At 43.8% G+C, this 13,360-nt stretch overlaps 1 protein-coding gene across 3 annotated transcripts in view; it reads left to right on the top strand.

Moving 5' to 3' along the window:
- Positions 1 to 13,360, top strand: part of USP45 (ubiquitin specific peptidase 45) — a 234,746-nt gene that overhangs the window by 20,990 nt on the left and 200,396 nt on the right. For all 3 annotated transcript variants that reach the window (XM_073589507.1, XM_073589508.1, XM_073589506.1), the window contains 3 exons: positions 4,938 to 5,107; positions 7,925 to 8,028; positions 9,324 to 9,424. In XM_073589507.1, coding sequence (XP_073445608.1) covers positions 4,938 to 5,107; positions 7,925 to 8,028; positions 9,324 to 9,424 — 375 coding nt within the window. The remainder of the gene's footprint in view (positions 1 to 4,937; positions 5,108 to 7,924; positions 8,029 to 9,323; positions 9,425 to 13,360) is intronic.

Consider the following 13,360-nt stretch of genomic DNA (forward strand, 5'->3'; position numbering starts at 1 on the left):
ATTGCATAATTTTTTAATATGTGGTATTTGGCCTTAGTGACTCAACCCATCCTGAGAATTAAGATATCGCAGCAATTGTATAGTGCTGTGCAGGGGATACATAAAGTGGTTTTTCCAGAAACAAACAAAAGTTGATTTTAATCAATAGATCTTGGAAAAATAGTAATTTCAACAATTGGATGTGATTACCGTATGTTTCAGACTATAAGGCGCGCATAGGTTTTAGTTTCAGACTATAAGGCGCGCATAGGTTTTAGAGGAGGGAAAATAGAAAAACAAGTAATAAAAAAATGTGGCCATGACACACTTTTATTGCCCCTCCCATCCTGTTATTTATACCCCCCCATCCCGGTATATATGTCACACACCCCCATCCTGGTATACATGTCACACCTCCCCTCATCCTGGTATACATGTCACACCTCCCCTCATCCTGGTATACATGTCACACACCCCCATCCTGGTATACATGTCACCCCCACCCAGGGTGGATTGATTTAAATCACGCCGATTTAAATCATGATTTAAATCACGATTTAAATCAAAAGATTTTTTTCTATTTAAATCGGATCGATTTAAATCATGATTTTAATCATGATTTAAATCACTGATTTAAATCAAAAGGTTTTTTTTTAATATAAATCACGATTAAAATGAGAAGTGAGAGCAGTGTGCATGTGCGCCCATAGTTACACGGACGAAACTAGGGGCAACGATCTAACGCCAGGGTGAGGGGGGGACCCCAAAGTAAGTAAAAATCTTTTTTGTTTTACTATATGGCAATAGGTAGGTGTTTAAAAGCAGCATGTCTTAATTGTATAAACTATTAATAGCCTCCACATTTTGTTCATACTGCCCCTTTAATTCCACACTTCTAGCTTGGTTTCAGTTTTGGTTTAGTTTCTTTTTCCCTGCATTCAGTTGACATGCCCAAACTTGTTGGATAGTCAGCAGTACTTGGCTCAGGCTGTAGTAACATCAGCAGTGCTTGGCTCAGGCTGTAGTAACAATCAAACTTCATAAGTGATCTGTGTGAGCCATGGCAGCAGGTCGTAAGAGAGACCCTATTTGGGTTCATTTTGTTGAGATGCCAGCAGCAGATCTTGGAAAGAAAGGTGCAAGAGCAAAGTGCAAATACTGTCAAAAGGATATCCAAGGACTTGTTTGCCGTTTGAAATCACATTATGAAAACTGCAACCAGAAGGGAAATGAAGATGTTGATAGTGATACAACTAATGTCAATGAACCCCCACAGCTTCTTATGCACCAGGAGCCTAGTACTAGTGGTAAGTCTGGCAATTAATTTACAACCTATTTTTTTAACAGACATTTTACTGGGATGGTTAAAGTCTATGAAAAGAAAAATGATTTAAATCAAAAAAATCTGATTTAAATCAAAAAAATCTGATTTTTTTGATTTTTTTAAAAAAATCAAGATTTTTATCCACCCTGCCCCCACCCCAATCCTGGTATACATGTCACACCTCTACTCATCCTGGTATACATGTGTCTCCCCTCCCCCCCATCCTGGTATAATCCTGGTATACATGTCTTCCCCTCCCCCAATCCTGGTATGCATGTCACCTCCCCCCCCCCGATCCTGGTGTACATGTGTCACCCCACCCCCCCAATCCTGGTATACGTGTCACACCCCCCCAATCCTGGTATACATGTGTCACCCCCCAATCCTGGTATACATGTGTCACCCCCCCCAATCCTGGTGTACATGTGTCACCCCCCCCCCCCCCCAATCCTGGTATACGTGTGTCACCCCCCAATCCTGGCATACGTGTGTCACCCCCCCAATCCTGGCATACGTGTGTCACCCCCCCCCCCAATCCTGGCATACGTGTGTCACCCCCCCAATCCTGGCATACGTGTCACCCCCCCCAATCCTGGCATACGTGTGTCACCCCCCCCCAATCCTGGCATACGTGTGTCACCCCCCCCCAATCCTGGCATACGTGTGTCACCCCCCCCAATCCTGGCATACGTGTGTCACCCCCCCCCAATCCTGGCATACGTGTGTCACCCCCCCAAATCCTGGCATACGTGTGTCACCCCCCCCCCAATCCTGGCATACGTGTGTCACCCCCCCCCCCCCCAATCCTGGCATACGTGTGTCACCCCCCCCCCCCAATCCTGGCATACGTGTGTCACCCCCCCAAATCCTGGCATACGTGTGTCACCCCCCCAATCCTGGTATACGTGTCACCCCCCCCCCAATCCTGGCATACGTGTGTCACCCCCCCCCCCAATCCTGGCATACGTGTGTCACCCCCCCCCCAATCCTGGCATACGTGTGTCACCCCCCCCCCAATCCTGGCATACGTGTGTCACCCCCCCCCCAATCCTGGCATACGTGTGTCACCCCCCCCAATCCTGGCATACGTGTGTCACCCCCCCCAATCCTGGCATACGTGTGTCACCCCCCCCCCAATCCTGGCATACGTGTGTCACCCCCCCCCCCCCCAATCCTGGCATACGTGTGTCACCCCCCCCCCCAATCCTGGCATACGTGTGTCACCCCCCCCCCCAATCCTGGCATACGTGTGTCACCCCCCCCCCAATCCTGGCATACGTGTGTCACCCCCCCCCCAATCCTGGCATACGTGTGTCACCCCCCCCAATCCTGGCATACGTGTGTCACCCCCCCCAATCCTGGCATACGTGTGTCACCCCCCCCCCCCCAATCCTGGCATACGTGTCACCCCCCCCCCCCAATCCTGGCATACTTGTGTCTCCCCCAATCCTGGCATACGTGTGTCTCCCCCAATCCTGGTATACATGTGTCTCCCCCAATCCTGGTATACATGTCTTACCCCCCCATCCAGATAGGTAAACATAGCCTCCTTATCCTAATATGCATGGCCCCTCATCTCCATACTGGTATGATTGGACCGTGTTCCTTCACAGTCAGTCACAGCCATTACACAGTACACAGTAGGGGCACATACAGTGGGGAAAAAAAGTATTTAGTCAGTCAGCAATAGTGCAAGTTCCACCACTTAAAAAGATGAGAGGCGTCTGTAATTTACATCATAGGTGGACCTAAACTATGGGAGACAAACTGAGGAAAAAAAATCCAGAAAATCACATTGTCTGTTTTTTTTTTCATTTTATTTGCATATTATGGTGGAAAATAAGTATTTGGTCAGAAACAAGCAATCAAGATTTCTGGCTCTCACAGACCTGTAACTTCTTCTTTAAGAGTCTCCTCTTTCCTCCACTCATTACCTGTAGTAATGGCACCTGTTTAAACTTGTTATCAGTATAAAAAGACACCTGTGCACACCCTCAAACAGTCTGACTCCAAACTCCACTATGGTGAAGACCAAAGAGCTGTCAAAGGACACCAGAAACAAAATTGTAGCCCTGCACCAGGCTGGGAAGACTGAATCTGCAATAGCCAACCAGCTTGGAGTGAAGAAATCAACCCTCGATCTGGTGCTCCACGCAAAATCCCACCCCGTGGGGTCAGAATGATCACAAGAACGGTGAGCAAAAATCCCAGAACCACACGGGGGGACCTAGTGAATGAACTGCAGAGAGCTGGGACCAATGTAACAAGGCCTACCATAAGTAACACACTACGCCACCATGGACTCAGATCCTGCAGTGCCAGACGTGTCCCACTGCTTAAGCCTGTACATGTCCGGGCCCATCTGAAGTTTGCTAGAGAGCATTTGGATGATCCAGAGGAGTTTTGGGAGAATGTCCTATGGTCTGATGAAACCAAACTGGAACTGTTTGGTAGAAACACAACTTGTCGTGTTTGGAGGAAAAAGAATACTGAGTTGCATCCATCAAACACCATACCTACTGTAAAGCATGGTGGTGGAAACATCATGCTTTGGGGCTGTTTCTCTGCAAAGGGGCCAGGACGACTGATCCAGGTACATGAAAGAATGAATGGGGCCATGTATCGTGAGATTTTGAGTGCAAACCTCCTTCCATCAGCAAGGGCATTGAAGATGAAACGTGGCTGGGTCTTTCAACATGACAATGATCCAAAGCACACCGCCAGGGCAACGAAGGAGTGGCTTCGTAAGAAGCATTTCAAGGTCCTGGAGTGGCCTAGCCAGTCTCCAGATCTCAACCCTATAGAAAACCTTTGGAGGGAGTTGAAAGTCCGTGTTGCCAAGCGAAAAGCCAAAAACATCACTGCTCTAGAGGAGATCTGCATGGAGGAATGGGCCAACATACCAACAACAGTGGCAACCTTGTGAAGACTTACAGAAAACGTTTGACCTCTGTCATTGCCAACAAAGGATATATCACAAAGTATTGAGATGAAATTTTGTTTCTGACCAAATACTTATTTTCCACCGTAATATGCAAATAAAATGAAAAAAAAACAGACAATGTGATTTTCTGGATTTTTTTTTTCTCAGTTTGTCTCCCATAGTTGAGGTCTACCTATGATGTAAATTACAGACGCCTCTCATCTTTTTAAGTGGTGGAACTTGCACTATTGCTGACTGACTAAATACTTTTTTTCCCCACTGTACATAAGATTATCTCAGCACAGGGACATTTTATTTACACACATCCAAATGTGGAAATTATTATTATTCCAAGATCTGCTGAATAAAATGAATTTTTGTTTGTGGGAAAAACCCTTTTAAGATCATTGCTGCTGAACCTTCATTCGTTGTTCAGTAGGAGCCCCAAAGGTAGAACCCCCATGATCCTATGGTGATGGGATATAGTAGCGAACATCCTTTTAAATGATGTGACTACCCCTTGAAGGAGGAAAAAATTACAGTGCATTGTCTCCTTACTGCTATACCAAAACAGGTTTTGTAGTAGAGGTAATATGTGTCCTGAACTTGCAAGAATGAATACAGTGCAGCACTGTTACAGTTTGTTTTAATTATTACATCATTAATGCGGTTTTGTTGGGTGGCTCTTGAAAATTTCTTGTTGCTTTACAGGTCTTACCTGTCATCATGTGAGCCAAGCAGTAGATGTGACTCAGGTTAAGAAAGCCGTGTCTCAGACTGTATGGTGCTCATGCACAGATTGCATGAAGGAGAGAAGGACGAAGGATGGAGAATTCGCTCCTCCAGTGGATGTTTGGCTCTGCCTTAAATGCGGCCATCAGGTGAAAATTACTTGGTGCACTTGTGAATTCACCATTTCTGTAATAGTTAAAGCACAGCTTCTCATTGGAAATATGCTTTGATTTACGTATTTTGCACTGACCTGTGATTTGATGGGTTTTCATGCATGGCCGAGCTGCTGAGTTTTAGCCAAACAAAATCAGCTATGTCTGTATATTTTCTATAGACTTGTACGTGTACTTCAGTTAAAGTAGAAAACTGTAATGACTATTCTTGTATGCCCTATTTTATAAAATGCTTCTATGTCTTAGCGCTCCAGTTTTGATGAAAAGGCTTGTTTGAGTTTTAATTCTCCTGATTTATTAAGACGTGCACTAATCTTCATGAATCTAGAGCGTCTAACGAGTGGCATTCAACTCCGTGTGCCAATCCAGAAAGCTTAATCCAGTCCTTGTGAGTGAGATTGCAACAGCTTGTCATGAATTATGATGAGTTATCACCGTGAATCCCCTATGTTGTCGCAGTTCCACCCATTTTGGCGGAATTGAGAGAAATTGGCGTGAAAACGCCAAAATCGCACATTTTTTGCACAACTACGAGTTGTGCAAAAATGTAGCAAATTTGTTTCTTTTCAAAGCAATTTATGCCATATTTCTGGCTGAATTACTTTTATGAATCGTGGCCAGGTTGTATTTGGGGATATTGATCTACACAAGATCTTCATGACTGCACTATACTTGACAAATCAGAATCTCTCAATAGTGCAGCTTGATAATTTTGACTTCACTATTCAGTTTTGCAAGAAAAATATTAAAGTTTTTTTTTTAAAATGATAAAGCATTTAAAGTCTCTGTAATTTTTCAAATTGTACACTAAGCCGTTCTCATTCCTTTTACATGCACTCTACATGAAATGTGTTAGGTGATTATTTGTAACCTCCACCAATGGGCTCATACACCTTGTTTGCACGTCTCATACCTTCCACGCACTTCTATTTGTCTTGCACTTTGAAACTTCCATTGTTGGCTTCATATCAGATATTACATATGTTTATATTACTGTGTATATGGATGCTGGCAGTTATTCCCAAAACTATTACAATATTTTACTGTTGCATATGTAATGCAACGGTAGCACACTTATGCAGTGACCCACAAATTTCAAACACAAAGTCTCTTTAGTGTGTTACTTCACAGCATTAAAGTCCAATTCACACAAGTGCATATAATATTCAGTGTCCACTTAACACACGTGCATATAATAGTAGTGCATCGTATCACTGTCCATTTCACATAAACACACGGCTTCCTTTAGTCTACAGTCACTAAACATGCTGGCCTTCCCTTTGACCTGTTTCCGTGGGCGACTGCACCACTGTGTTAATGTCTCTTTACTCTTAATTTCTCTTTACTCACAGCATCACATAGCACACACTATTCTTTAGATCGTTGTCACTAAACACGCCAGTCTTCCCCTGACAAGTTACCGTGGGTGACTACACCACCATGTTACTATCTGTTTACTCACAGCCATACACAGTCCTTGATATCCTCCGGATTACAGCCGGGTACCATATCCACCTGTTTTCAGCCGTTAAACATGCTAATCCTCCTTCGGGCACAGGATATCCACCTACACTGCGGGTGCCAGGCTATTCCGCTGACCAGTGTTGCCTCACACAGGTATAGCTCTGCAAAGCCGACTGCTCTGCACAACAACACACATTACATCTGACACACCTAAACCCTTTCCTGCAGGGCTTTTAAAAAAGGGAACCTGTGGCCTTCAGCCACATGAAAAACCCGGGCCTGAAATGAAACGGACTGCACGACTACCATCCTGCAGTCTGTTTCATAACACAACATCCCAGAGCAGGTTTTCCCTACATCTGCCTTGGACACTAGCATGTCCAAGGTTAGCTCTTATTTTATTTTTAGTCTACGTTGCAGTCACAGCTACACTTGTGACTGCCATGCACTCCTATGGCCTTCTTATGCCTCCGTGCACATCCTGGGGAGAACACACAGTGACCCCTACCTGTAACATCGGCCACTGCTTCACCATTGCAATCATGGCTGCGCCTGCAATGCCCACTCGTGGCCTCAGTACACCTCCGTGCGTATCCTGGGGCGCACAAACGGCAACCCCCTACCTGTGACACCGGTCACTGCCTCACACATATTTCAAAGAAGGGTAATACAAAGACATTTTTTCCTGTCATAAGTCAGTAAGTTCTGGTCTCTGACAGAGGATCTAGGCACCCAAGCTGCCCGCTTCAAAGATCTGTGTAGCAGTCAGCATGAGTACTTAGGCCAGCGGTCTGGCCAGTATGTATATCTGGTATACGATTGCATTGATGATTCTGTAATACACTTCTCGGAGACTGTCCTCGTGGTTGTAAAAGTGAAACTTACTTTGTGTCTCAATGTTGAGATATCAGCCCTGCCCTGCTACCCACCAGCTTCTAATCAGTGGTGTGTAATATAAGGAATGGTTCATTGGCTTGTTTCGATAACTGAACCAGACAGATAAACACAGTACTGATGATGTGCTAATACAGCTATCTTGACTTCTAGGCCCCTTTTTTAATGAAATATTGTAAGTTTCATCTACTTCCACTTCAAACATATGGCTTTACACTACAATTGTATTGATGACAATTATACAAAATGTTCTGCTTGTGACTCCTTGACTACATAGTGACAGTTTTGTAAGTCTAATAGTGAAAATCACCAGAGCACATTGTTGTCTATGTCAAAAGCAGGTAAAGAACTTGACCAAACAATTCCCCAAATTTCAGCTTTCTGGACTCTTACTGGCAGAACCATGTAACTTAGAATATAATTTTGTACATTTAGGGCTGCAGTGCTACCTCTGAATGCCAGCACTCCTTGAAGCATTTCCGATCTCCACACAATGAGCCTCATTGCATTGCAGTTAATCTCAGCACGTGGGTTATTTGGTAAGTAATAAGTTAGTTTGCGAAAAAAAAATCACCTGTGATATTAGTGTAGCAAAGTTCCTTTTGTTAAAAGACTTTCTTTACTTTCAACACAAAAGTAGTAAAAGGGACTACAATAGAAGTAACATGTTGGGGAAGCAATATTCTGTGGTACCCAGCCTCCGTTGTATACATCGGGTCAGTGTGGAGCTTGATATATGAAACCACCTTTTTTTATTTTTCTTATAGCCTCTATTCACACCTGTGTCATGACTTCTGTTTTAAAATGCAAGATCTGTTGAATATGGGACCTTAGTGGTACCCACGAGAGTCTCGTAAACTATAATGGCGACCACTGAGGTGGCATTCTCTTTTAGAGGAAAAGTGGCATTGTATATATTGCTGTTTTGTTCCTGTCAATCACATAATCTGTGATTGGTTGCTAGTCCGCATGTAAGCAACCTATCTGGTGAGAGGCCGCAGGAAAATATCTCTTTACGACTACGTCAAGGAATACACTATATGATGTATTCAATGCAAGTGGGGTTGACCTTACATGGGGCCTCATATTTATTATGCAGGTGTTCGAGAGAGATGTACAGAACAGGCTCAGGGGCTGGAAAGATGGAGACTAACTTGTGCCTACATATTTCCATCCTGCTCAGCACCACCAATATCATACACAAGGCCTAGTCTAAAGATAGTCCATTATATTCCTAGAAAAATGTTTAAAGGGGTTGTCCACTCCTAGGACAACCCCTTGTTGATGTAAATGATTTGCCCCAATATAAAAAAGCCTATGCTCGCCTCCTGTGCCAGTTCTGTTGCAGCAGTGTTTGCACTCGCAGTATCGGGGCTCACGTGCAGATGTTATGACACGTGAGCCTATCGTCCAATCAGCGCTGGCGTCACTGTCCCCGCCTTGGTATGAATTGAACATGAAGCGGAAGTCAGCTGAAAAGGCACACGGGAGGTGAGTATAAGCTTTTTTTTTATTTTATCGGGGCCAAACATTTAGATTAAGAAGGGGTTGACCTAGTAGTGGTTAACCCTTTTAAGGTGAGCGCTGGGTCGTTGAGATGAGCACTGTTTTTTATGCATATTTTTTAAACTTCTATCTAATTATTTTAATTGTGGCTAAAAATCTCCAGTTCCTTCCACAAAAAATAAGGTCAAATTAATACATGGGCTGCCAAATTTCGAGTTTCCAGGTTTTCAACTCCATATGGCAATATGTTGACAAATAATCACCTTTGTCATTAACATTTCAGTTATCATAGTTTTACATTGTGGTTTGTTTTTTGTTCTTTTTCCAGTTGCTATGAATGTGATGAGGAGCTTTCAACTCACTGCAACAAGAAGGCTCTTGCCCAGATCCTGGACTTTCTCCAGAAACACTCATCACGCTCTGACAAAGGTAACAATATCGGACTAATTGTCACAACATTTAGTTATTTCATAGAATCATCGAATCATTGAATGGTAGAGTTGGAAGGGACCTCCTGGGCCATCTGGTCCAACCCCCTGCTCAAAGCAGGATTCGCTAAATCATCCCAGTTAGATGTCTGTCCAGCCTCTGTTTGAAGACTTCCATTGAAGGAGAACTCACCACTTCTCGTGGCAGCCTGTTCCACTCATTGATCACTCTAACTGTGAAAAAGTTTTTTCTAATATCTAATCTGTGTCTCCTCCCATTCAGCTTCATCCCATTGCTTCTAGTCTTTCCTTGTGCAAATGAGAATAAAGTTGATCCTTCTACAATGTGACAGCCCTTTAGATATTTGTAGACAGCTATTAAGTCTCCTCTCAGTCTTCTCTTTTGCAAACTAAACATTCCCAAATCCTGCAACCTTTCCTCATAAGACAGGGTTTGCAGACCGGTCACCATTCTGGTCGCTCTTTTCTGAACTTGCTCCAGTTTGTTGATGTCTTTTTTAAAATGTCGTGCCCAAAATTGGACACAATATTCCAGATGAGGTCTGACCAAAGAGGAGTAGAGGGAAATAATTACTTCACGTGATCTAGACTGTATGCTTCTGTTAATACATCCTAGAATTGCATTTGCCTTTTTTGCTGCTGCATCACACTGTTGACTCATATTCAGTCTGTGATCTATTAGTATACCCAAGTCTTTTTCACATGTGCTGTCACTTAGCCCTATTCCTCCCATTCTATATATGCTTTTTTCATTTTTATTGCCCAGATGTAGTACTTTGCATTTCTCCCTGTTAAAAACCATTCTGTTAGTTGCTGCCCACTTCTCCAGTTTATTTAAATCTTTATGAATCCTCTCTCTCTCTTCTCTAGTATTAGCTATCCCTCCTAGCTTTGTGTCATCAGCAAATTTAATCAGTTTACCCTCAATTCCTTCATCTAAATCGTTGATAAAGATGTTGAACAATACAGGGCCCAGGACAGAGCCCTGTGGTACCCCACTTGAGACATTCTTCCAACTGGATGTGCAGCCATTTACGACCACTCTTTGGGTCCGATCACTAAGCCAGTTATGAATCCACCTAACAGTTGCCTTGTCCATTCCATACTTAGTCATTTTTTCAATAAGGATTGTATGAGAGACTTTGTCAAATGCTTTGCTGAAGTCAAGATATACTATATCTACAGCATTTCCTTGATCCACCCAATCAGTAATACCGTCATAGAAGGAAATTAAATTAGTCTGACATGACTTATTAGTTACAAACCCATGCTGACTCTGTTTAATTTGTCAAAATGCAGCAGTATTCTACTGAACCCTGCTTCATCAGACCTGCACACTTTTTTCTTAATCATCCAGTTCTAATAGTAGTAATTAATTGTACATTGAAAGAGTTAAATGTCTTACACAAAGCTCACTCCAAATGCCAGTATGGTCAAAAGTATTGGGACTCCCGTCTTAATTATTAAAATCAGGTTTGTCATTTAGTCTGGTCTCTAGCCAGTCTGCGTATACTAGTATATGTGAAATATTGTCTCATTTTAAAAAGCTTTTTGAGCATGATACTATTATTGAAGGCCACGATAATAGGTCAATTCCATGATTAACTGTGTATGCAAATTGTCTCCAGAGAGGAAGAGGGTAGGAACTCTAGTGCTACTTAGTAGCAATCCTATTGACCCTTTAGTGAGCCTTGCAATATGACTTGGGATAAAAGCCAACCCAGAATCCCAATTTGCAGAGACAATGTTTCAGGGTATTGCCCCCCATCAGTGCAAAGTATGAGATTTGGCTTGGTGCAAGGCGTTTGTCTCCGCATATTGACATGCCAGACCTGGCATGTCTCTCTCCACAAGGAGAAACCTTACTTCTATGATCACCTGTGAGCAGTATCATTGAAATTTTGAAATATTTAGGTACCACAGCAACTCAGCAAGGAAGTGGCAGATTATATAAAGGTTGGCGTGCCTATTCTACTCCCGGATGTTGAGCTGAGGGGACGCGCACGGCCAGAGCTCTCCAGCCACCAGCATTAACAATGCTGCTCAAAGCAAAGGAGGGTAACCGGAGGAGGCTTAATTATCGAGGCAGGGGCGGTGGAATCACCGGAGAACAGAGTGCAGTAAGGATGACGCGGGGGAAAAGGAGGGAGCAGGCGCCAGGCAGGGTCCAGGTCTTTGAGGCGGTGGGCAGCCGCATCCAAGATGGCGGCCGCGACACACCACGCAGCCGCTGGCAACAGCATGAGCAGTAACAGTGTGCGGTCAGGCTCAGAGCCGCACACTGAAGCACAACATCATCCCCACACCCCCAATAAAGCTGCAAATACTCTGGTCGCACAGAATTTCTCACCAGCGCTGCAGTCCCTGCTCCTCTCCCCTGCTAAAAGTGCTGGAGGTCCAGAGCCTGACAATCTGCAGTCACAAAGCACAGCCCTGACCATTCCCCTGCAATCTCCTATTAAAGATTCCAATTCTGCCCCAGTTACTGTAGCCACACTCAGATCCTTGCTGGGTGACCTGAAACAAGCCATTCATACTGACATCACATCGGCTTTCACTGCGATACATAAAGAAGTCACGCAGATTGGCGACAGAACCTCACACATAGAGGGGAAACTGGAAGAATATACTACAGCGCCTAACTATCTTGTGGATGCGCATAATGAAGCGGACGAAGAAATCATGGCCTTAAAACTGAAGCTTGCAGACTTAGAAGATCGTTCTAAGCACAACAATTTGTGGTTCAGAGGAATCCCTGAGAGCGTAACAACGGAGGCCTTAAAGGAGTTCCTAACAGACTTTTTTACAACCCTAATGCCGTCGGCAGATCAAAGAGACCTGTTGATTGACAGGGCGCATCGGATTTCTAAGCCAAAGTCTGCTCCCAGCTCCGCACCACGAGACATGATAGCCTGGCTGCACTTCTACCACTTCAACTAGGCAGTGACCAGGGCAGCGACAGCAAAGCAGGATCTTCCGGAAAGATTTCGGAACGTTTTAGTATTCGCCGACTTATTCGCGACCACCCTGAACAGGAGGAGAGAATTTTCATTTGCAACCAAGATTTTGCGAGACAACAATATCATCTACAAGTGGGGATATCCGGTGAAGCTCATAGTGATGAAGAACGGAGTCACCCACGTCCTTGTGTCCCCCAGAGAGGCCATGACCCTGCTCCAGGAGTGGTCCCTGGCATCGGTGGATGAAGACACCAGCTCCCCGCTAAAGAAGAGACCACCGACGCTGAGCAAAGAATGGACCTAATCTCCACGCAAGTATTCTGTGACTATATGTAGCCCCTATGTGCTTATGACGGACACCCTTCTACTAGTTTTTTTTTTTGTTTTGCTGGCAGGTTGAAGGACGCGAGAATAATATTTTCTTTTTTTCTATTCTCACCCCCCCAATACTGGATAGGAGCGAATATCCAGTTAGTTTACATAGAACCGGACTCTGAGTTGTACAAGTTGTACTTGTTATAGTTGTTGTTAATAACTTTTACCCCTTCATTTCCCCAATTAGTGCCCCATATTTGGTGACTTATTGATACTTTTACATATTACTGTAAACGATGGTATTTCAGATTTCAAGCATTAATGCGAAAGGTCTAAATAGCCCCGTCAAAAGATCTTTACTTTGGAAGGAAGCCCAGAAACTTAAGGCGGACATATTATGTGTCGAAACTCATCTAAACCGGGAGGATGCGCATAGATTTACGTGTCATTTGCGGCGAAAAAGAAGAGAGGTGTAGCGATTGCAATAAAAGATACTATAGCTTTCCAACTTAATGACAGCATTCTAGATGAAGAAGGTAGATATGTAATATTAATATGTAACATTGATAATAAAGTGTATACAATCACATCCATATACGCACCCAATACAGGTCAAATCACCTTCATTAAAGATCTTATAA

This window comes from Dendrobates tinctorius, unplaced genomic scaffold, assembly GCF_039654945.1.
Source record: "Dendrobates tinctorius isolate UK_male_01 unplaced genomic scaffold, ASM3965494v1 ptg000111l, whole genome shotgun sequence".
Classification (NCBI taxonomy): domain Eukaryota; kingdom Metazoa; phylum Chordata; class Amphibia; order Anura; family Dendrobatidae; genus Dendrobates; species Dendrobates tinctorius.